The sequence below is a fragment of the Thrips palmi genome, unplaced genomic scaffold (genome assembly GCF_012932325.1).
Source record: "Thrips palmi isolate BJ-2018 unplaced genomic scaffold, TpBJ-2018v1 HiC_scaffold_1, whole genome shotgun sequence".
Classification (NCBI taxonomy): domain Eukaryota; kingdom Metazoa; phylum Arthropoda; class Insecta; order Thysanoptera; family Thripidae; genus Thrips; species Thrips palmi.
This window is the reverse complement of record NW_023144620.1, coordinates 8593229-8617824: the sequence shown is the minus strand read 5'-3', so window position 1 is coordinate 8617824 and position 24596 is coordinate 8593229. Positions and strand designations below refer to the sequence as shown.

Here is a 24596-nt window from a genome sequence, read left to right as displayed (position 1 = left end):
AGAGAGAGAGAGAGAGAGAGAGAGAGAGAGAGAGAGAGAGAGAGAGAGAGAGAGAGAGAGAGAGAGAGAGAGAGAGAGAGAGAGAGAGAGAGAGAGAAACGAATCTAATTCGCTTGTCAGTGAAAACGGTTGGTTCCCCCGCCTGCCCGCCCCAAAACACGAAGCACGCCGCGCCGGACACAATCACGGCCGGAACCGTGACCGAAATGTCACGCGCCGAGTGAAAGTATGGCGCGCGCACGCCAGGTGAATGAGGATGGAAACGGGTGCCGACTCACGCACACACACTAACACGCACGCACACTAACACGGACGCACACTAACACGCACGCAATCACTTACACCACCTCCCGCCACCTCCCCTGAAACACACGCACGAACGCACACACACACACACACGGGCGCCGACAGTGTAGTTGCATGCAAGTGGTAGCGATTCCTATTCGCATTCGCCACCACGCCCCGCGGTGGCCCCGCGGCCCCGCCGAGCCACACACACCGCGGATTAATGTAAATAGCGCGGATTTGGGCCGCGCTGCCGCGCTTGCCGGGCTCCGTGTCGGCGGGCCGCTTCGTATCGCTGTGGGACCGCGGCCTTCCGACACCCTCCCTTCCCAACCCCCCACCCCACTCCCTCACCTTTGCCATTTTTGTGCGTGGGAGGGAAGGGCCACCGCCAAGGTTGTGGCGGGTGGACCGGCCGGGACTGTTGTCCGCGCAAAAATAGCAACGCGGCTCGACTTGGCCGCTCCGTGCGCCAAGCGCCGCAGAGTGAGCCTGAGTCGCCACCATTCCGCAGCGGCAGCAGATAACAATGCTTTGCATGCGGCCGAACATTGACGGCGCACGCTTCGCTTGGCGGCAGCTTCGCTCTGTCTCCCTCGCACCTTCGAGCGACGCCCTGTGAGTGCGAGAGAGACAGAGCGACGAGGACGACTCCCGGAATCAGTGTGCAGAGCCACCACAGCGCCGCCACACTGGGTGCGGGCCGCGAGAGGAGCGACAAAGAGGAGATAGAGGGAGAGAGAGAGAGAGAGAGAGAGAGAGAGAGAGAGAGAGAGAGAGAGAGAGAGAGAGAGAGAGAGAGAGAGACCAAAGGGAACCGGTGACAGGCGGCCACAGTCGTTTGTATGTTTCCGCTGCAAAAACTGCAGCCGACAGCGCGGCCTGATAAAGGCGGCACCCGGGCCGAGTCCAACACGACGCTCCGTCTCTCTCGCACCAGTTCGGGCCTACGGGACACGCCGCGAGTGCGAGAGAGACAGAGCGATGGAGCGACGCAGCGGAGTGGGGCGGCAGGGCGCCCGCAGAACGCGGCATAGGCAGCCCGCCGCGCGCGCACGCGCTGTGCCCGCTGCGTTGCCTACCCGCCGCTTGGCAGGCGCTCTGCACTGCAGGGCCTGCTCGCTCTGCTGCCGCGCCGCACAGTGGGCCAGAAGGCCGGTGGAGGCGGTCAGAATACGCTCGGTCCGAGTCCCATTTAGCGACTCTGGAGCTCAAAACGCGTCCAGAGTTTTGGCCGCCGGCGTCGGTCTTCTGGCCCACTGTGCGCCGGCAACCGCCACGCCGCTGCCGCTGAAGGCCAGTGGCGGATCCAGAGCCGGCCTCAGGCGGACGAGAATGGCATATTTTGACTACTTAAAGACGCACACAACCTGAAGACTTCGAACTGGACCCAAATCGAATCCCAAGTCTCGCACTTCCAGTCTTCTGAGTCCGCCTGGGGCGCCACCTGGACCACTGCGCTCCAAACGAGCAGCTCTAATTATAGAGGCCTCGCCTCTCCCCCGGAGCGAACCGGAGAGGGAAGAGAGAGAGAGAGAGAGAGAGAGAGAGAGAGAGAGAGAGAGAGACGGCAGCGCGCTGTTCGCAGCTTCGCAGGCCTGCGGAGACTGAGTCCTTTCCGTCGCTCTGTCTCTCTCGCACGAGTACGGGACACCCTGCGAGTGGGAGAGAGAGAGAGAGAGCTGAGGAAAGGACTCTCGGAATAAGTCGGCCAGCCAACACCTGGAAGGGAAGCGAATTGCATTCTGGCGGCGCGCGGTGCCAGGCGGGGAAGGCCGTGAAGGCGGGCGGCAGGCGGGCGGCAGGCCGACGAGCCGAGCGGAGCGGCTCGAGCGGCCGGCGCAATTCATCAAGAAGGGGATATTTACGACCGCCAGAGCCAAGAGTCGGTCGAGTTTAGCGTTTTACGCGCGCCAGTCCGGTCAGGCCAGCCAGCTCCAGCCAGGCTCCAGCACCGGAACGCCACATACCCACCTCCACCAATATTTTTTCCTGGCTCTACTTTTCAAGCAGCAATCTCAAAAACAACAAAGGTAAAAGAAACAAAAATTCCAATGCTAATCGCATTGCACGGTGTTCCCGTTTCCATAACTGGTTGAAAATCGAGGAAAACATGACAAGACAACCGCAGCCTTTCAGAGCATGCCAAACAATCCAACCTCAGCAACAATGGAGGGGCAGTTTCAATGGGCGCCTGTTCGTTCTTTCAGCCTCGCGATTTTCGAAAGGGCGCAGACGGGAAGCATATTGGTGCCAACCCACGAAAATTAATTTGATGCGTCGTTTCTGCTACGAACTTTTTAGTAGTGACAGACTTTAAAGATGTTCCAACGTTGAGACTCCGTGCAATGTGTTAGCATCTGCATTTTCAAATTTCACGGCGTTTTGATTTTTTTAAATGGGCGACTTTAAATTTTGACGGGTGGTACGATGGGACCATGCCGTTGCCATGGAGATTTTTTTTCATGTTTTGACCATTTGCTCAGAACATATACGAATTCTTGTTACTTTGATGAGCCAGGAGGTTTAGTTTTGAGGAGTGGCACATTTTTTATTTGAACCATTTTTTCATATCATTAACGGTTCTCGTTTTCGATTGTTGCAAATTTATGTTTTTCGCGTTTACGGAAAATTTCCACGATGAATTTTCGAAAAAAATTGGAATTTTCGTTTTTTTCATGGTTGAAATAGTTTAGAGTTGTTTATTTGAAAATCGGAGAAGGGGGGGGGGGGAAGAATCCACGGACCTCGGACAATAGGGGTTCTTGGGAACCCCTAAAAACTATGCAGCAGTCCCAAAAAAAAATCACAAAAAAAAGCTGCCAGAAAAAAGAGCATGCGACATTGCGCGAGAAATTCATCTGCACGCGGATTGGACGGCGGGCGGGCGGCGGCCTGTCCCTGACGGACATTGACGCGAGCATGAAGCGCGGGCACGGCCGAGGCACGGCCGAGGCATGGCCGGGCTGCTCCAGAAGCCCCATCGCTCTGTCTCTGTCGCACCCGCGGGGCGTCCCGACGGGTGCGAGAGAGACAGAGCGACGCAGCGACCGTTCGGACCGCACTCCGCACTGTCCCCGGGGGCCCCCGAGACCTCGGGCGAGACGCAGACGCGGACGCAGACCACCGCGCGGGCAGGCGGGCGGGCAGGGCATAGGCCAGGCAGCGCCCCTTGCACGTGAAACGGAATAAAGAATGCTGAGAGGACGCGGCCGACACGACCAGAGACCGGAAATACACGTGTGATAAATAATGCTCATCATATGCGGGCGGAGCACTCCTTTGAATCCGGCCTTAAAAAGGCCGGATAAAAAGCGAGGCGGGCCGGGGAAGGGGCGAGGGCACCGTGCCGCGCATCAACAATTCATCCACCGGGGCAAAAAAAAAAAACATGCAAAATGAAAGTGGGCGCGCTGAGGAGAGAGAGAGAGAAAATCAGTGTCTTGCCAGAATTATTCACCGCCCCTTTTAGCGCGGCTTTTTGTCCCTTTTGGCCGTGCGGCGCTACACTGCGGGGCGAGGGGGCGTGTGAAGCTTAAAGGTGCCAGGCCAACGCGTGGCCGGTAGACTGGCTCCGCTCAGTGCGGCCGTCGGTCTCTCTCTCGCACCGGTACGGAACGCCCCAATGCGTGCGAGAGAGAGGCACTCTGAATGAGACTGCAGGTAAGCAGCCCGCCGGCCGTCCCAGCTACCTCGCGGACCGGCAGGTGGCGACGAAGAGTCTGCCGAAAAGAAGGCGGACGCTCGAAAGGGCAGCCAAAGGGCGGCCATTCAGCCGGGAACGCCCGGATAGACCGCGGCGGGGCGGGGCAGGGCGGGGCGGGGCGGGGCGGGGCAGGGTGGGGCGGGGCGCCGAAAGGCTGCCCCACTAATTGTCCCTCGCGGGGCTAGGCCGGGCCGAAGGAGGACGCGAAGAAGGACAAGGAAGGAGGTGAAAGAGGATGCGAAGGAGGACGCGAAAGAGAACGCGAAACAGCGGGTGAAGCAGTACACGATAAGGAAGAACAGTCCGAGAACGAGAAGAAGAGGAACGAAGAGCGGAAATGAAAAGGATGGAACGAGACGAGTGCAGGACTCGACAGGGACTCGCGCGCCCAATCCCCGCCTCTCCAATCCACTCGCAATTTCCTCTGCTAGCAACATCTGTTCCCGCGCCCCGCACCTGACTGACGGCCCGGCCCGCAGCCCGGCAGCCAGCCCGGCAGCCAGCCCCGCGGCGACAAGCAGGGACAAGCAGCGCCCAACGCCGCCACATTCAAAACACGCATCGCCACAATGCACGCCAATCAGGCGGGGGTGCCACCCCGCCCGCCCCGCCGATTTGCGCCGAACGGCCGCGGGTTACTTCAATCAATGGTACCGCGGAGGCGCAGCGGCAGCAAACGGGAACCGGGGGGTTTGGGGAGGGGGAAAGGGGGGGGGGGGTGCAGCGCGAGCGTGGGCGTGCCGGGGGTGTTGACCCGGAGCGTATCGGCCGGGCGGGGCCTCCGGAAGCAGATAAGGAGTCGCCGAAAGAAAAAAGACGCGAATGAGAGGAAAAGGGGAATAGAAGCACGCTCTCCTTCTGAAAAGTTGAGGGACAAAAAGAAAACAAACGGGAAAACAATTATTTACCCCGAATGCAACAACAACTTGAAATTGGGCGGGCTTGCCGGGGCGCGTACCGCAGGGCGTGTACTTGAGAGGGCGTACATCAGGGCCTCGCCGGGGCCCCGCCTCTTTACCGTTCGCTCGGCGTGACGCGGCGACGGCGACGCGGAGCGACGCGATGCGACGCGGCGGGCCTCGGGATTACGGGCCGCGCCGCCGCGTCGCCGCGGCCTTTGGCGGAAACTTTGCCCCTCCGCTAAATATTCGTCGTCATCCGCGCCGCCGCCGCCACTCAGCGCGCCCGGGCCGTCCTGGCCGCGCCGACGGCAGCCTCACGACAACCTCGTCGACGACCGCGCCGTAAAACTGTAAAGCCCGGCGTCTTCCAACCCGAAGCAGGCCGGGGCGGGCCGAAGCAACATGTGGCGGCCCCTCGGTCGCCCTTCGGGGTCCCGGGGGCTTGCGGCGGTGCGTCCCGGAGCCCTCCCTCGAATAATCCGACCCGACCTACGGGCTTCCGGACCGAGCTTCCGTCGCGCTGTCTCTCTCGCGCCCCTTCGGGACGCCCCACGAGTGCGAGAGAGACAGAGCGGGGAAAGCAACGTTCGGCGTGCTGCCAATCGGGCGAGAGGGAGCGGGCATGCCGCCGGATGGGATGGCCCGCCGTCCGCCCCGCATAGACAGCGACAAACACGCACTCGGCGGGGCGGGGTGGGGCGGGGCGGGGGTGGGGCGGGGCGGGGCGGGGCGGGGCGGGGCGGGGTGGGGCGGGGCGGGGCGGGGCGGGGTGGGGTGGGCCCGGTGCACTCCGGCCCGCGTAAGAAGTTTGTCCGACAGACAAGTCGGCCCGCTCACGTGCGGGTCTCGCGACCCTTTTCACCCGGCCAGGGCTTCAAAGCAAGATAATGTTTTACTTTTCGACAGAAGTGCCATACCGGCGGCCACTCCACGAGAACCAGAACCACTCTGCAGCAAAAGTCTTTTCCCCATTCACTTAGTGTAATTTCGAGTGTAGTTTTCTTTATTCCAGTGTGCACCTGACATCGGAGTTTCCTCCCGGGGCTCGGGGCGCGTACGCAGACCCCAGTCGGGCCACTGCCCCGCCACTGCCCGGCCGCTGCCCGGCACCTCGTTACCGCCCAGACTCAGGTGACGACCGTACGTCACTTACGCCACATCGGCCAACCCGCCGCGGCACAGTGGGCCAGAAGACCCGTGGAGGCGGCCAAAATCTAGGACGCGTTTTGAGCTCCAGAGTCGCTGAAGAGGACTCGAAACGATCGTGTGACCCCACCAATGGACTGCTTTTCGAACGAGGAACCTATTGGTCGGGTCACGCGCTCGGTTCGAGTCCCGTTTAGCGACTCTGGAGCTAAACGCGTCTTCAGTTTTGTCCGCCGGCGCCGGTCTTCTGACCCATTGTGCAGGGTCAACCCTGGGCTGGGCGAGCCCTGGACAGGCCCAGCACCACGGCAATCCGATCCCAACGGAATATAAATATTTTTTTTTAATAACAAGGAAGCAGCGCTGGAGGGTGAAGTTACTCCAGACGGACTATCGCGGCCCCGCCGTCATCCCGAGCGTGCTCCTCATCGGGCCGAACGGACGTGCCATTGTGTCCGCCGATCATTACGCCCTCGCCGCCAGCCAGGCCGCCAGCTCGGGCGGGGCGGCGCGGCCTGCCGAGATCAAGACGGCATTCATCGGGGCGAGCAGCGCGGGGCAGCGCGCAGCGGCAACAGCAGGAGGAGGCACGGCGCAACGAGAGAGAGAGAGAGAGAGAGAGAGAGAGAGAGAGAGAGAGAGAGAGAGAGAGAGAGAGAGAGAGAGAGAGAGAGAGAGAGAGAGAGAGAGAGAGAGAGAGAGAGAGAGGAGAGAGAGAGAGAGAGAGAGAGAGAGAGAGAGAGAGAGAGGGGGGGGGAGAGAGAACGCTACGCGGCTCTTCCGAGAGCTTTAATGCGGCGCAGTCTTGCGCGGCCCGGACTGGGGCAGGCAGGCAGGCAGGCAGGCAGGCAGGCAGGCACCGCCGAGACGCCGGAAGCCGTGCAAAAGGACCGGGACAGTGGAGGGGCAGAGGGAGGAGGGACGGAAGAACACTCACTCCACCCCGTGCAGCGTCACACACACGCGTCGCAGCCCCAACGCAGGCTTGAGCTCTACAGCCCGCCCGACTAGAGGCACCAGGAACAAACACTAGTCACCTCAACAGTGCACCAATAGGTTCCTTAGAGCATGTTTTGGTGTATGTTTCGAGTACCATTGGAAGACTCGAGATCCAGAGAGAGAGAGAGAGAGAGAGAGAGAGAGACGAGGAGAGAAAAGTTGACACGTGTTCAGAAAGTGTGTCCACCCGACTCGTGTCCCACAGTGTGGCGACGCGCACGCTCTGCGCCAAGTTCCGGCCGAAGTGAAGCTCTGCGGCGCGTGGCGTGGCCGCTACACTACAACACGAGTCGTGCGTGCGAGCGTGCGTGCGGCCCTCGGCCCTCAAATCCCTTCCGGTAACTTCCCTTTATCCCGGCGGCAGCGGCGGCGCCAGAGCGCGAAAAAAGGGTGCCTCTCCTCGCTGTTTCCGGTCCGTCGGTCTGTCCGCCTGTCGGTCCGCCTGTCGGTCCGCCGGGCCGTCCGCTCGCCCGGCGCCTCGCACACTCCATAATTGGACTATTTGCAGAGGGCCTCGTGCGAGTTATCCCCGAACCGACGCGGCGGACGTGTCGCGGGGAAGACTGCGCGGCGCGGGGCGAGAGAGACGGCCAGAGGCAGCGAGCGGGCGCGAGGGAGAAAGCTAGCGGCACGGACGACGGGCGCCTGTATCGGGACACGGGATGAGCGCGGCACGTCCCAGTCTTCCTTCCAGTCGGGCGGATCCGCAAGCGGCGCGAGCGGCGAGCCCCAAGCCAGCCGCCCGACAACCGCGTCACACGGAGCGCGGGTTACAGCACCCACGGGCCACCGAGGCTGAGTAACAGTGTGCCACCGCAGCGTACAGTGTACTCAACTCGGAAAACAAAACGCAGCGGGGCGAAAGCGAGGCGCCCTGACATAACCCGCCACCTGTTGACGTGGACGCGGGGGCGACGCGGCGCGGTCCAGGTGACGAAGTCCCTCTGACTCACCTTGTTGCAGAAGTCGGCCGACTGGTCCTGCGCCAGCGCGGTGAGGGTGACGGTGTGCGCGAGGGCCAGCAGCACCCCGGCGAACACGGCCTCCTGGAGGCGCAGCGGCAGCAGGGCGTACGTGACGTAGATGAAGAAGAGGGCCGGCGCCATGGCGGTGGAGGGCGCCGGCTGCGGCACCGGGCCCTCGCCGCACTCGGCCACCAGGAAGACGAGCTCCAGCACCAGGAACGTGGCGCACACGGCGTAGGACACGCCCAGCAGGTACAACTCGTTCATGGCGGGCCGCGCCAGCAGCACCATGAGCGCTGCAACAATCAAAGAGGGTCGGAGTTTGAATTTTACAGTGTGACGTTGGTTCTTGGGAAATCAAGAGCTACACTCAAAGTGAGAATTTAAAAAGAATTGAATTTAACGCAGTAGCTGAAACTTCAGCGAAACGAATCCGGGGCGGCGGTTCGCGGTGGTCGCTCTCCGGCGTCCACGGCCGCAGCCTCCCGCAAAAACGGGACGGTGCGCCGCGCGACACGCCGAATCGGATAAGTAGGTCCTCGCGCCTCAGATCTCTCTCCCTCTCTCTCTCTCTCTCTCTCTGCGCCTTCCTCGCTCCTCAGGACAGTCGCTAATTGGAAAAGTTGCTGCCGCTTCCGTCTGCGGGACGCTGGCATCAAAGCGCTGCAAACACCCACGCGTCGCCGGCCTTGCTTTACCTTTCATTCGAAAATAAGAAAGAGCCCTTCGCGCGCGGCATTGTTGTCGGTGAGGCTTTTCGGACGCGGAGTCGAGAAGTACAACTGCATGAGGACGGTACATGGGAGGCACCAGTCTCTCTCTCTCTCTCTCTCTCTCTCTCTCTCTCACTCACTCTCTCTCTCTCTCTCTCTCTCTCTCTCTCTCTCTCTCTCTCTCTCTCTCTCTCAGGCGAGCGCGCACACACACACCACGTGCCCGCAATCAAATCCCTGCTCGTCGGCCCGAGCCTGTCGTGCTAATTCATTCAACGAAACAAACTCGTCCTCCGTGCCGGACTGCGTCCTGGACTTGGCCCTGCCCGAGTCCTGGACTTTGCGGTCCACCTTGTCCGGCCCGGCTCGGCACATCATTAGCGCAGAGGCAAAGGCGGGGGCCAGCAGAAGCCGGCCTCGCCGTGCGCGCCGCGTCCCGCGTCCGCTGTCTCTGCCTCGGCTTGCTTCGGCTTGGCTTGGCTTGGCTTTGTGGCGCTGTGTGTCGCTTTGCGGCTGTGTGGGGACGTTCCGAACGGTGGGCTGTCTCCCTCGCACTCGCCGCGCGCCTCGTGGGGGTGCGAGAGAGAGAGGGGGGCCAAGTCCCGTCCGATTAGTCCGCAGGGAGGACCGGCGTCCACTTACCTGGCTGCCGTGGCCGCCACACGCCCGCCAGGCCGGCCGGGCCGGACAGGACGGCACACCAGGAAATTGCCCTTGCCCGTCTCCAGCACCACAGCGCTCACGGCGTGCGGCACAGCAGGGCGGAGTGCCGCAGACTCGCAGAGGACGTCCGGTATTTGGTTTGCGGCGCCGCCTCCCCGCGCTGTGCCGCGCCGCTCCGCGCGCTTTGGCCTCGTTTCCAGTGCGGCGTGCTGGCGGGGCGACTTGCAGTGCCGGTGACGCCCGCACGCCGCCTCGGCCTCGGCCTCCACGGTCACGACCACGCGAGGCTTCCCCGCGCGGCCGGCGGCCGAAGTCGCTCGGTTGGCCGCGCTGCTGAAGCGTCGCAGCCATGGCCAACTCGGTGTGGATTGCGAAGCCCAGGCCTGCGCGGGGCGGGAACGGGGTGGGCTTGACGTGTAGCCTTTCAAGGATGCGGTCCGGAGGGTCAGTGCGGTCGCTGCCGCGGTCAGGCCGGCCGTGCCACCCGCTTTTGAAGTCCCGCTCCAGTGCCGTCCCGAGGTGGGGCGGGGCGGGGCGGGGCGGGGCGGCCAAACAAACACACTGGACGAGAAGGAGCCGGGCCGTCTCGGCCACTCAATACTCGGCCAATAATTTATTCATGACGGCAAACTCGGTGGCGTGCGTACCGCGGCGACCCACCTCGGAGACCAGTGCCCCCCCCCTTTTCCCCCTCCCCTTGGCTCTGGAACTGGAGCCAGACTCATCAGCCCGATTGGCCAGGCACGCCAGCCGCGCTCGGCGTGCTTGGCAGGCAGCGCCGTGGCGCTGTGGCACTGTGGCACTGCACTGGAGACGGGTAGGGATGGCTGCATGCACTCACCCCCCCCCCCCCTTTCCCCTCGCCGCCCCCGGAGTGCCTGCCTTGCCTCCCAACGCCCTGCCGTCGCGGCGGCACGGCGGCGCGGCCGCAGTGTGGTGGAACTACCGCCCGCCGACTGCTGTCCTACCCAGCGCTGACTAACTCCGAGAGTCGTTTTCCCCGCGCTGTCTCTCTCGCACTCATGGGGCGTCCTGTGTAGGTGCGAGAGAGACAGAGCGAGGCAAACGACTGTTGGAATCAGTCTGCATCCCCATTCGGCACCACCAGGAATGGGCTCGAATTTTCATTCATTCTTTATTCTTTGGCCGCTTTCGCCAGTTCCGACATCGTCATCCGAGTGCCGCCCGAGTGGGCTCTCCACCGAGCACAGGGCCTCTCCATTTTCATCAGTGTCCCTGCCACCCGACACCACGAGTGTGGCAGTGTGGGTGGCGAGGGCGTGTGTGGGTGTGTGCGTGGGACAGGCACGTGTCGGGGCTACTTGGTACACCACAAGGCGCGTGCCCCAGTCGGGCCCCACCGGGAATCGCCCCGGGGCGCGTGGTGGGCCTGGCAGTCGACGCGGCGGCTACGCGCGTGGGAGACACGCCGACACGGTCTCGGCCGATAAAAGAAAAGACCCATACACGATAAGACGAAGCCCGACGCTAGGTACCGACTGCATTGGGCCAAGGGCAGCCGGGGGGGGGGGGGGACCGCAAATAAAGGGCTGGTGTCACAAACGCAGTAAACTTTGCGCCGCACCTTCGGCACGGTCTAGCCTCACACCCCTGCGGCCGCCTAGCCGGCCTAGCCTCGCCCCGGGCCTCGGCGGCCGTTACTGTGACCGGCCGCAGGACCCGGCCGCCCAACCGCAAAGGGGCGCGCCGGGCCCGCTGAGGGTGGAGGCGGTTCGGCGCGGCTCGGATTACCAGGCGCCCTCTATGGTCGACCTCTTTCTACCTCTTTACGCCTTTTCCCGCTGCCCGCGCCGCCGGGCCGCAGCGGCAAAAACTCTAGACGCGATTTGAGCTCCAGAGTCGCTAAACAGGACTCAAACTGAGCGTGTGACCACACCAATGGGTTCCTCGTTCGGAGAGCAACCCATTGGTGGGGTTCACACGTTCGGTTCGAGTCCCATTTAGCGGCTCTGGAGCTCAAAACGCGTCCGGGATTTTGACCGCCTCCGGCCCACTGTGGGACGTACCTGAGTACACGAAGACGCACGAGGTGTGCGTGAGCAGGATGGCGACGGAGCTGGGCTGGCCGGCGTAGTGCACGGAGCCCAGGTGGAACAGGGCCAGCATGAGGCACAGCCCCACCAGCACGGCCAGCAGGTGGGTCATGTGGGCCTGGTTGGTGCGCAGGAAGTAGCGCTGGTACAGCATCTCCACCTGCAGGAGAAGAAGACCGTCAGTCAGGCCGACGACGACGCAGAGCGTCCGGAAGCGGAGCCCTCCCCCGCCCCAGCTAGCCCCAGCTAGCCCCAGCCCCCAGCACGGCCCCTGGCCCCCTGGGGACGCGACACTGCATTGCCGGGGAACGGAACGGAAACGGATTCGCCCGAATGGCCGCCCTGTTGCTTGCCTTGCTGGCCCTGCTGGCCCCGCTGGCCCTCTGCTGAGGCCAGCAGCAGCGGGTCATCGCTCTGTCTCTCTCGCACTCACGGGGCGCCCCGCATAGGTGCGAGAGAGACAGACGGTCTGCAGCAGCCGGCCGCAGACGGGCGGAACTTTCCCGTCGAATCGACACGGCCGGGCTGACCACGCTGCGGCGCTGCGAGCGCGAAAATGCGAACGCGCCAGGGCCCGCCCCGCCAAGGGTCAGAGGTTGTTTCTTTCTCTGGTTTTCGCTGAAAGAAGCAATTTCGCTGAGTAGCGCCACGCCGCGCCGCGCTGTGCCGGAGAGGATGGGAGGATGAGCTGCGCGCTGCGCATCAAGGGGGCCGCAGACTGGGCGCAGACGCGCGTCAGTGTCAGGCGGAGCGACTGCGAGACGGGGCAGGTACGGTGCAGAGCGCAGGGCGCGCGGGGAGGGCCCAGCACTCCGCTCCGCCTTGCCGATCCCCCTGTCAGGGCGGCTGAAGCGAGGCCGCCAGCGCCTTCAGCCCGCGACGACGAGATAGGCCACGCGCCGAGCACCGCGGCGCGGCGGCCGGCCCACTTGTGGGCGTTTGGCGCGTACCTGGAGGTTCCTGAAGCGGTGCGTGCGACACAGGCGGCGACAGCGCTGCTGCACGGCCCAGCCCAGCCTGGCGAGGGGACGCTTGGGCTTGTCGCGGTGCCGGGCCTTGACGCCGCTGCCCATCAGGTACACGGCCTCGGCGTCGCAGGCCACGCGGCCGTCGCCGCGCGCCGCGGCCGTCGAGTCGCCGCCGTCCAGGGCCTCGGCCGCGTCGCCGTCCGCCAGCTTGGCCTCGGCCCAGTCGTCCGCCCAGTCCTCGTCCTCCTCGCGGATGCTGGCGTTGCGACTGCCCATCGAGCTCTGGAAAACAAAAACAAGACGATGAAACGCAAACAACAACACTGCGTGTGCGGCCATGTCGGCAGCGGCACAATGATGTTCCACGGCTATCTGCCCGCTGCCACAACACTGCTGCTGCTCGTGGATTTTCACGCCTCGTCACTGCCCGCCCCGCCCGCCCCGCCCCGCCCCACCCCGCCCCGCCTCGGACGGTAATCCCACCCGATCCCACTATCGCCCTAATGCCGCGGCCCCACATCGCCCAGCACATCGCGGACGGACATCATCGACGGGGCAATCATACCGGACGCGCTGGGAGCGCACGGCGCATCGCCCTGTTTCCCGCGCAACGACCATTAATTTAAAACCTCGTCGAGCTGCGACTAGTTCCCGCGGCCCACGTGTAACGCAATATTGCCCGCGATGCGAAACAGAACAACAAAAGAGGTCCGCGGAACCGATAAAAAGTTGTTCATTACTGCGTCATTGTTAGTGCGCGCCACGTACGGCACACGAGTAAAAACCCACCCATACCGCGGCGCGGCGGTTTTCAACCTTTTGCGACTCGCGACACATAAATTGCGGGCAAATATTATCGCGAGTCCACAGCTGAACTTGAACCATAAAAATGTTCTTGGCCAGGAGAAATGGTCTTGGCCTGGAAAAGTGCCCTTGGTCTAGAGAAAGGCTTTTAAGCGTTTTAAGCTCGAGCACTGCACAGTGCCAACCGAGCAGGTGTTTGTGAAAGGGCGAGGGGAGGGATGATTTCCCCCTCCCGGGTCAGCCACGCCACTGCGAGAGGCGCATGGCACATTCTACGGACACTGTCGGCGGCAACGCGCGTCGCGACGACATCGCCCCGCCGACGCCCAAATTCTCATAACGGGAATATTTGTCGGCAACGAGGCGGCAGGCGGGAAGGCCGGCAGTCGCGGACAAAGCGGGAACAAAGCCACGCAGGCGGGCAGGCGGGCAGGCAGGCAGGCAGGCAGGCAGGCAAGCAGGCAGGCAGGCAGGCAGGCAGGCAGGCAGGCAGGCAGGCAGCGGGGCAAAAAGGAGGGAGTCCCAAAGACGGAGGCAAATGCGAATGCGCAGGGCTTTGCTGGCTCGCCGCGCCGGCCCGTCTCTCCCGCGCCTTTACATACGGGGAACCTAATACAATATGTTGAGGGAACAAAAGACAATAAAGGGCAACGGGATTGCCGCTCGGGAAGCTCGTCGTCCGAATGCCGGGGCTTTTACGGTGGCGCCGAGCCGCGCCGCGCGGTGTGTCGTGCACTACAGGTGGCAGCGAGACAATAAAGGAGGACGACGGTGGAACAAAAAGTCCCGGAAACGACAAGAAGTGAGGGCCGCCGCAGCCGGCTTGCCAGTGGCGTGCCAGCCCCGCCGACTTCCCCGCCCCGTTCAAGTGCCCCGAGTGCTTCCCGACGTTTAAATCGGCAGCCCGCGCAGCGTGGAGTGCGCCGTGCCGGTGGCAAGGCGGGGCAATTATTTCGAGTCGAGCACAACGGCGCAGAAAAGATAACCGTAGGAGCCCCCGGGGGATGGGGCGGGGGTGGGATCCCAGAGCAGGCCTGCGGGCTGTTGCTTGCGAACAAAGTGCTTTCGTCGCTGTCTCCCTCGCGCCGCTACGCGACGCCCCGTGAGTGCGAGAGAGACAGCGCGGCTTGTTCGGAAGCAGCCGCCCGGCTCAGCCAGTTATACGCGGGCGGCGCGCCTAGACAAAGGCGGGTGTGTGAATCATCGACACGGCGCGCGCTGTCACACTGTGCGTGCTTGTGTTGCCGCGACGCGTGACTAGCAGACCGACTAGCGAGCCAGGGCCGCGCCGCGCTGTGTGCAAACGTTTGGAAAGGATTATCCCTTGGAATGGGCGGCCGGAGCGAGAGAGATGGAAAATGGAATGAAATCCGAGTCAAGGCGAAAAGCAAACAGTGGGCTGGCCGCGCCGACGCGTCCCGCCGCCCAGCGCACGGTCCGGCGAGGTCATGCAGAGCAAGCAGCTTCACGCACGTTTCAAAAAAAAAGAGGGAAAAGTGGCCGCGGTAGAAAGCAATTTCCTCTCTACGTCGACCCAATCTATGATCCAATTGTGTCTCTTCTCGGTCCAACTCACCCCCAGCATGCGGTTGCCGCCGAGGCCGCGGCTCCGAAACGCCCCCGGCGCGGGCGGCGCGCCCGTGCTGCCGCCCGTGTTGAAGTGCTCGATCACCTCCCAGTTGGACTTCCTGGGCGGGCCGCCCCCGCCGCCGCCACCGCCGCCGCCGCCGCCCGCGCCAGCCCCGCCCCCCGGCAGTTGCGGCGAGTGGGGCGCGGGGCTGTGGGGGCCCAGCGAGGGCGAGGACCCGGGGGACGAGCCGGGGGCGGCGTCGCTGACGTTGGGCCGCAGCAGGGACCGCGACGACGACTCCCGCAGCTCCAGGCCGCTGAGGGTGCCGCCGATGCCGCCCAGGCCGGCCAGCCCCCGGCCCGGGCCGCGCAGGTGGTGGCGCAGGCTGGCGCAGCGACGCCCGCCGCGGCCGCTGGACCCGGCCACTTCCTGCACAAAACAACGCATTAATAATGGCGTTCCTGGCCAGGCCGCGGCCAGGCCGGCGTTATTCCTGTGGAGATTGAAATACTTTTCCGAGTCGGGGCGGAGCGTGCGGCGCACCGCCCCCTGCCCCCGCCCCGACACTCGCCCGGCTCCTCCAGGGGCTGCACGTGAAGAGCATGTCAAACAAGCCACCGGTGCGACCAAACACAGCGCGGCAGGTGGCGGAGGCCGTCGGCGAGGAGAGGGGCGGAAAACACGTTAATGACAGCAGTGCCAGCCGGGGCCGGGGCCAGGCGGGGCCAGGGCAGCCAATCGACTCGGAGCGACTCACCTCCTCCTTCTTGGGCCCGCGCAGGCTGAAGCGCCGCTTCCACTCCCCGGTGCGGCGAGTCGAGTCATTGCTCCAGCTGCGGAACATGGCGGAGGCACTGCCCGGGCACTGCCACTCCACTCGCACCTCAGCCGGGCCGCGCCAGGCCGCGCCGCGCCCACGCCGCGCGCCCCTCACTCGCGGCCGGGCCGGCCGGGGGCGCCATGCCGGGGCCGGCCGACGCGCACCTCGCGCACCGCGCCCTCCTAGAGGCCCTCCGCGAGGCCCTCCGCGAGGCCCTCCGCGCCCTCAGGCCGAGCGCCGCATCGCCGGCCGCGCCTCCTGGAACAGAACGCAGAGGAAGCGGGTCAGAGTCGCTCAGCAAACACTCAGGCACACGACCGCACTGCGGCAATCACGCCCGCGACGATCAATCATTCAATTAATCGTGCAGAAACAGAGGGACGGCAAGCTCGGCCTCAGTTTTTTCTCGCCAGTGTATACCGCAGGGGTGCGAGAGAGACGGAGTGGGGGCGGGGCGCGCGGCAACGGGACGGCAACGGGACGCGAGGGTTAACAAGCCGATGGCGGCGTTCTCGGCCGTTTCGCTGGCAGGACAGAGTTTAGGGGCCATTAAGGGTGCAGGGCCGGCGAGGCGGCGGGGCAGCGGGTCGGGTTGCTTGGCTGTGCTTGGCCGTGTTTCGCCGAGCTGCGGGGGATTCGTCTGTCCGGCTGCGTGAACGGGTAGTCGAGGAACAATCATCCGGCCGTTCGCAGGCGAGGCTGCGGCGCCACCATCATCCCCCCCCCCCTTTTTGCCTGCAGGTATGGAAGAGCAGCGACTCCACGCCTCAGCGAGAAGTGAGTGAAATTGCGATTCGGACGTCCATTGTGCGGAAGATGTGCCTCATTCATATGGTTTGGAATGATCCAGAGCCGCAGCATTAATATCCCTCTCTCACGCGCGCGCGCGCGCGCGCGCGCGCGCGCACACCACACACACACACACACACACACACACACACACACACACACCCCACACACACACACACACACACACACACACACACACACACACACACACACACACACACACACACACACACACACACACACACACACACACACACTGCTGTTTTGAGAGCTCGCGTTTCCAATCCGCTGCTCTTTGATTCGTTTCGCGTAATTCGCGATTCGCGACGAACAATCGGACGGCGACAATAATGCATTCCCTCGCCGACCGTCCAACTCGGAGCGGCGCGGAGCAGCGCGGGCCTTTCTCTCGGTGTGCGCACTGCGCGACGCGCGGTCCGAGGCGGGGCGGGGCGGGGCGGGGCGCATGGCGAACCAATTAGTAGGGGCGTGCACGCCAGTCCAGCGGGACGAGGCCGGAGAGTCGAGTCAGACTGAAAATAGCCAGCCGCATTGTTATCAAACCGGCCAGGGACTTTTTACGCGCTGTTTTACCAACGGCAAAAAAAAAAATCCGTCACTCTTTTGTCTAAACACTGATGAAAAGTACTGGTCCTGGCGAAAGAGACCGAAAGCATATCCAAACATACTCCGGGAGCCTTTCAGCCAGCTCTCCGACCGAACGTTGAAGCTACAGGTTCATTGCTATGCCACTGGTTTCAACACTCTTCTTGCTTTTGGTCGAAAACAAAATGACTTTCAAAATATTTTGTTGTAACTTTGTGTGTGTGTGTGTGTGTGTGTGTGTGCGCGCGCGAGTGTGCGTGAGATGGATGACGATGTTTTTCTCCCTCTGTGCAACAGGGCCTCCGACAGGAAGTTGCCTTCCCTCGCGGCGAACAGCGTCGCACAGTGGGCCAAGACCGGTGGAGGCGGACAAAACTGTAGACGCGTTTCGAGCTCCAGAGTCGCTAAACAGGACTCGAACTGAACGTGTGATCCCACCAATGGATTGCTCTCCGAACGAGGAATTCATTGGTGGGGTCACACGTTTGGTTCGGGTCCTGCTTAGCGACTCTGGAGCTCAAAACGCGTCTACAGTTTTGTCCGCCTCCACCGGTCTTCTGGCCCACTGTGCGACGCTGTCCGCCGCGCCGCGCCGGCCGAGGCCCCCGAGTGGCCGATCGTGTTGGCAGAGCGATCCGGGACCCGTTTTCGTCGCTCTGTCTCTGTCGCACCTATAAGGGGCGCCCCATGAGTGCGAGAGAGACGGAGCGGTGCGCAGTGTGGCGCGGCCCCGTGTACCTGCCACTCCCAAATGACGAGATTGTTTACCGAAGGCCGCCAGCAGGCCGTCTCCCTCGCACCGCCACGGCCCGCCCCCACGAGCACAACGAGTGCGAGAGAGACAGAGTGTTCTGCGTGGGCGTGCCGCCTCAATGTAAATGAAGCGGGGCGGGTTGCCACCTCGGGAGGTCTAGACGGACAAGCACCGAAAGCCCCAGCGAAAGCCTCGCCGAAAGCCGAGGCTGCTTCACTGCCTTCTTTGCCTCCTTTCTTCCGGGCTTCTTTGTCGTCGCAGCGCGGCCAGCCCGGGCCAGGCCGGCCAGGCTTCTCATTATCGGACATTACGCAGCCGCGCCGTCAGCCCCACGGCGCAGGCCAAGGCCGCCGAGGCCGCGAGGCAGGACAGGTGTCTCACTGTGGGTCCGGCAGAGGCCGAATGTCAACGAGCCAATCAGCGTGCCGGATGGAAAGGAGCACGGTCTGTTCGCGTCAGGACTCCCGCTCTTTATTTCACCGCCCACTTATCAACGCGCGGCGGGATTGGATTGGTTCCGAGAAGACATTTCGACAACGTAATCAGAGGATGAAAGTTGCGCGCCGCCGCCGCCACAAAGTCACTCACACTCGCGCCGACAGAACACAGTCTCCCTTTTTAGCGCCGTTTCCAAAGTCGGAGTGCTGCGCGGGTATAAAGTGACGGGGCGACGGGGAGCCGGCGGAGCAGCACCAAGGCAAAGCTACGCGGAAAGCAACGCACAGCAGCGCCATTCGTCGGCATTCAGCTGTTTGCCCGCCCGTGCTCTTTCTCTCTCCCCGAAAGTTGCAACAATGACAGCCCGGACAAACCCACCGCCCTCCCACCCCACGCCCACAGTGGGTCCCACACGCCCTGTGGCCCGCGGCGGCGCAGCGGCAGCCGCAGTGTGCCTTCGTGGTGGGCTGGCCGCCAGCCCCGACGGGGCTGCCGCGGTGCACAGTGGGCCAGAAGACCGGTGGAGCCGGCCAAAACTCCAGACGCGTTTTCAGCTCTTGAGTCGCTGAACAGGATTCGAACGGAACGTGTGGCCCCACCAACGAATTGCTCTCCGGATCCATTTGGTAGGGTCACGCCTGGTTCGCGACTCTGCAGGTCAAAACGCGTCTGGAGTTTTGGCCACCTCCACCGGTCTTCTGGCCCACTGTGCAACGCCTCGATGATCTCGAAGTCGCGGATTCGACTCGAATTCGCCGCCGCCGATCCTTCCAGCGCGCATCGTTATGGCCCGGCCGGTGGCCAGAAAGCCACGCCACTGCGAGCCGACAGCCGCACGTTGCCGTCCTCGATTCTCCGAGCATGGCAAGCGGAAGAGTCCGCCGCTCAAGCCTCCAGTTCTTCTCGTTATATTTCTTCGCCTGCCCCAGCACACCGTCGCGTTGCGCTGTCTCTGTCAAGGCGCGCTCCGCAGCTGTGACTCCAAGCAACGGCTCGGCAGCATGAAAGAAGAATGACGTCATCGCGCTGCACCGCAAAGTCCTCTTGCGCCTTCGCCAGCAACACGGGGCTGGTTCTGAAAATCGATTTCGTCGCTCTGTCTCTCTCGCACCCATACAGAGCGCCCATGAGCGCGAGAGAGACAGAGCGATGCTAACGACACTCAGCGTGCAGTGCTGTTGGTACTGTTCGTTATCCGGGCGTTGCTGCTGCTCCTGGCGCGGCGCACAACTGGCTCGGAATCTGCTTGACAAGATTACGCCTCGTTCCGACAACAGGGCGCCGTGCCGTGCCGTGCCGTGCCGTGCCGTGCCGTGCCGTGCCGCGCCGCGCCCGACGGCACGACTCTGGGGATGGCACGCACGGCAGCGAGCGCAGCGAGATCGTCTCTTCGAGATATCGAAGACAAGTCGAGTCGTCGCCAATCAGCCAGCGTGCCCGGGGTGGCGGCCTCCTCAGCACGGCTCAGCCTGGGCCGCCGGGCGGAGGGCAGCACGCCCGGGCATCGTTCTGTCTCTCTCGCACCCTCACAGCACGCCCCGTGAGTGCGAGAGAGACAGAGCGACGGACAGTGCTTGGAATCAGTGGACGCCTCCCCCAGATTGAGGGCAGAGCATGTCCACTAGGCAGCCCTCGCCCCGGACGACTCCCAGACTTCTTTCTTTCCGGCTTGGACTTGCTGATGAGTCGCGACGACACGGGGCGCCGCTCCGCGCGCTGCATGCCGAGAGTCGCTTTCGTCGCTCTGTATCCCTCGCACCCCTACGGCACTCTCCATGAGTGGGAGAGAGACAGAGCGAGACAAGCGCGCGGCGGGCAGCAGCAGCGGAGAGCGCCCGGGCGGTAGCCTTCCCGGCCGACAGGCGAGTCCACGCGTTGCGGCCTGCCCGGGCGCCTCCCTCTCCACCACCGCCGACACCACCGCCCACGCCAACCGACACCGCGATAGTCCCACACACGCACGCGCGGCTTGAACAGCCAGAAATCCGAGATAGTGGCGCAAAGGTGAGTCCGGACCGCAGCGCGCACCCCGTTTACGACGGGCCAGGATGATGACATTGTGTTCCTGGCGGGCCGGGCCGGGCCGTGCCGAGCCGCGCCCAGTTTACGCCGCCGCGCGCGTCCTTTACTGCCCGTCGTCAACGCGACAGGGGCGGGGCCCGGCCGGCCGACGCCACACTGCTGGTGCAGGCGCGGTCCCTGCGCCGACTGACACCACCGAGTGCGTCGAGCAGGCCGAGTGGTACGGCTCACGTAGTAGCCTGATTCCGAGAGTCGGTCTCGTCGCTCTGTCTCTCTCGCACCCATAAGGCACGCCCCATGAGTGCGAGAGAGACAGAGCGACGAACACGACTCTCGGAACCAGGTTGCAGTGGCGGAAGAGTGTCGCCGGAAAACGGTGACGGCAAGGCGTGGAAGTGCGTGACCCGGCCAGAGCAGGGGTTCTCCGGACGCTCGGCCTCCATAAGTGACACGATCGATTTAATGATTGAGCACTGCTGGGAGCTGAACAGGTGTCGAGGCTGTCGAGGACTCGAGGGCCGTGGGAGCGGGAAGGGGGGGTCGGCGGGGGTGTTGGGGACGACCATCCTCGGATGGCCGCGATGGGCCGCCCTGATTTCAATTCGGGTACCGCCGCCGCGCGGAGCACAGCCGCCAGCCGCCCCCGGTGGAGCACGACGCACCCCCGCCACCAGCCGCCCCCGAACGCCCCCGAACGCCCCCGGCGGGACCGTGGGGACGTCCCCAAGCCGACTTTGCGGCCGGGCCGGGCTGGGTGCACCGAGGGGGCGAGGAGGGGGGGACACTCCGCAACATGACACGACCGACAATCGCGATTTGAATCCAAGGTGCTCGCCGCACCGTCGCCCCACGAGCCCCGAGGAGCCAGCCAGGCAGCCAGCCAGCCAGGCAGACAGACAGCCAGACAGGCAGCCAGCCCCAAGCAGTCGCCCGGCCCACAAAGTGCCTCATTAATAATCTGTGGAGAGGGGCACATCACGGCGTGTATAACACACTTATGCCGTGACGTCCACGCCTCAGACGAGTGCGTGTTGTGTCTGTGCGTGTGTGAGAGAGAGTTTTCTAGGGCTCCTTAGCTCCAACTTCTCGACGCACCCTCGAGTCTAAATCCCGCGCGGGCTCCCTCTGCTCCTTATGCGTGCGTGTGCGTACGAACGTGCGTGTGCGTGTGTGTGTGTGCGTGTGTGCGCTGGACCGCTTTTACAGCGTGCGTCACAGCCCATAACGGCGACACACGCACCGCGATAAAGCGAGCGCGACGCCATCACGCCAGTCAGATTCGAAGTCAAGTAGTTTTGGAACGGGGCGGGGCGGGGCGGGGCGGGGGCCAAGGATTGGAGGGGGTGGCGTGACGACGAGGCCAGTGCGTATTATTCAGACTCCGTCAGCGCGCAGTCGCCACACAGTGTGCCGCCCAGCGTGCCGCAGTCGGTCAGGAGCGGCGGAAAGGGGCCTTGAGGGAGTCTTGGGGAAGGTGTCGTAAAAAGGGATAGCGGCGACTGCGCGCCGTTCCGCGCCGTTCCGCCACGCGCCACACGGCTGCCGAGAGCCCCTCCAAGCCCCGCCGAGCCGCCGGGCGATATTCATACAAGCAGCACACGATCATTGGCATCAGCCGAGCGATTCGGGATAGTCTTTCCATCGCTCTGTCTCCGTCGCACTCATGGAGTGGCCCCTACGGGTGCGAGAGAGACAGAGCGACGGAGCGATCCTTCGGAATCGGGCGGCTGCGGAGCATTACGAGAGGCTGGCAGTGGGGTGGGGCGGCACCTGGGAACCCCGCCCGCCCCGCCCCGCCCCGCCCCGCCTACCGGAGCATCGTCATGTTATTATGCTGCTCCCGAATCCCAGTAAGGGCCGCGCGAGCGGGATTTGTACCCTCCCTAGGGATGCGCGCCCCGCCCCGCCCCGCCCCGCCCCGCCCCAACGCAGCAGCGCGTAGCACTGCCGTACATGTACCACGCCACGGCGCCACGGCGGGGAGGGGGAGGCCGACAGCACCCCGTCGACCGCCACGGCGCCACGCCGAGGAAGCGGACAAGGCCGCCACGGCCGCCACGCGCGCGCCGTTAGAGGGAGAGGGGGGGGGGGGATGCCCGCGGCTTTAGTTTTCAATTGCGCGACAACGCGCGACCCCCATCGCCGCCACCGCGGGCGTAACCGTTAGGGCCGGGCCATCGTCCCGGACCGGGCGGTCGTACGGACAGGGCGACACGCCGGGCAAGGCCGGCCCGGAGCCGTAGGGGGTCCCCCAGGAAATCAGGGTGACCCCGCGGTCGCTGTCTCTCTCGCACGGCGACGGGGGGCGCCGAGAGTGCGAGGGAGACAGACGCACAAAGGGACGGACGCCGCCGTGTCAAGGCGTAACGAGGAACGACCTACAGGGCCACCTGCGGCGCGCGGACCGGCCGAGCCCGGGGATGGCCGCCAGCTGCACCACCAGGACCTCCACCAGGACCTCCACCAGGCCGGCCAGCACGAGCAGGCCGAGCAGGCAGCAGCGCGGGGGGCAGACCGAGCAGGCCGCCACCAAATTCAATCGCGCGAGCGGAGCAGCACACTGATTCCGAGAGTCGTTTCCGTCGCTCTGTCTCTCTCGCACTCATGGGGCGGCCCGTATAGGTGCGAGAGAGACAGAGCGACGAAAACGACTCTCGGAATCAGTCAGCAGGGCTACTCCTCGGCTAATGGGAAACGCAGCCGCGCTTTACAGGAAGGGCCGCGCTACCGCGGTCAAGTGGAAGGGGGGGGGAGGCCGAAATTAATTGCGGGCCACAATGGCAAAGCGCACACACACACACACACACACACGCACACTCACAGACGGACAGGGCTGCAATACAAGCTGCCCAACGCTGAATCAAAACGCTGATGGTCGGTCCGTCGTGGGGCACAGCGCGGGGCGCGTCAAGAAAGAAATGGAGGTGGCCGGAGCCTATTCTCACCGCCTCCACACTGCAAAAGTGCGAACTGTGGCTTGGCCGCGAGCCGCGAGCATGCAGCGAACGGTGGCTGTGTTGTTGGCCGAGCTGCGTCAAAAGTGGCGAAAGGAAAGGCAAGGAAAGCCCGAAGGGATTTCCACTCCACTCGCTGCAGAAGTAAACCCCTTCATCTCGGCGCCGCGGATCAGCCCCCCCCCCTCCACCGCGGAGCACCTGACGGACCCGCGGCGACTCCCAGCCAGCCAGCCCGCCCGCCAGCCCTGCTGAGCAGAATGCAACACGAAGGCTAATTTGCCAAGTTGAATGAATAAATTTGCGCCGCCTGCCGGGGCGCGATTTAGCGTGTTATTTTGTTATTTTGTTGTTCTTTTCTCCGCGCCGCTGCCTCGTCTTTCGCAGCGCCGTTTTAAAAGTTGGCGCGCACGCATGCCCGGCCGGGGCGACGCGCTCGCTCGGTGCGCGCGTGAACGACAAGGGTGGAAACAAACTTGCCTGCCACGCCCGTCCGGTGCGGGCCTGGCCCGGGTTCGAGCCCCGGCCGGGCCGGCCAAACCAAAAAGTCGATTTGCGTTCGGTCGGGGCGGGGCCGGCCTGGCGGGGGGGGGGGGGGGGGGGGCACGGCCGCAGGCGTCAAGGCGTCTGTATAATTTCCGGCATTATTGTGTTGTTTTGTGCGGTGCCTCGCCACCGGGCTCATTTCCAACATCGCTCTGTCTCTCTCGCTCTCGCGGAGCGCCCCGCCAAGGTGCGAGAGAGACGGCGCGGCGGTTCAGCCTCCAGCAGCGCCGAGTGTATGGAATTAGAACGGCGCAGTCGCGGCTCAAGGACGAGGGCGGCGAGGCTGCGGCCGGGGCTGCGACCCACCCGGGGCACCTGATCAAAATACAAAGATGCTGTTACCGACCATTTTCGCCACGCGCAGCGCGACCTCCCCCCTCCCCCCCCCCTCTCTCTCTCTCTCTCTCTCTCCGTCTCCTCACCGACAACCTCTCCAAGTCCGGAAACTAAGTTCACCAACTACATGTCAAAGCGGCGCGCCTATAGCGGCGCGCCTATAGCGGCGCGCATCGCACGCGACGACGCAAAGGCGGCAGGGAGGTGGAGGGGGGGGGGGAGGCGCCTGTTTTTAAAAACGTAGAACCGGAACTTTGGCGCCGAGCGGCGCGGCGCGTCCGAGTATACGGGACAGGACGCAGGGAGGACTTTAAAAAAGTGCGCATAATATGGTAAACCGGTTCACAGATAACTTATTATTCAGGCAAGGCCGGGAATAATATCCGTTGTATCCTCCTCCATCTCTACCTGTCCCCTCCCCCTCCCCAATTTCATAGTCATGGAGCGAAGGAGACACGTAAACAACCCCTCGCCGCCTCGGCGTCGCGTCGCGCCTCGCGTGGTTTCGTCCGCGTGCGATTTCCATTTTCTCGGCCGCCCCGCCCCGACGAAGGAG

At 64.0% G+C, this 24596-nt stretch overlaps 1 protein-coding gene across 1 annotated transcript in view; it reads right to left on the bottom strand.

Annotated features, from left to right (window-relative positions):
- LOC117654247 (adenylate cyclase type 5-like) overlaps positions 1–12489 on the bottom strand; it is a 33409-nt gene extending 20920 nt beyond the window's left edge. The window contains exons 1-3 of the mRNA XM_034400595.1: positions 12384–12489; positions 11407–11593; positions 7992–8299 (exon numbers count right to left, since the gene is read on the bottom strand). Of these exons, the coding sequence (XP_034256486.1) occupies positions 7992–8299; positions 11407–11587 (489 nt within the window). The 5' untranslated portion in view covers positions 11588–11593; positions 12384–12489. The remainder of the gene's footprint in view (positions 1–7991; positions 8300–11406; positions 11594–12383) is intronic.
- Positions 12490–24596: the final 12107 nt, after the last annotated feature.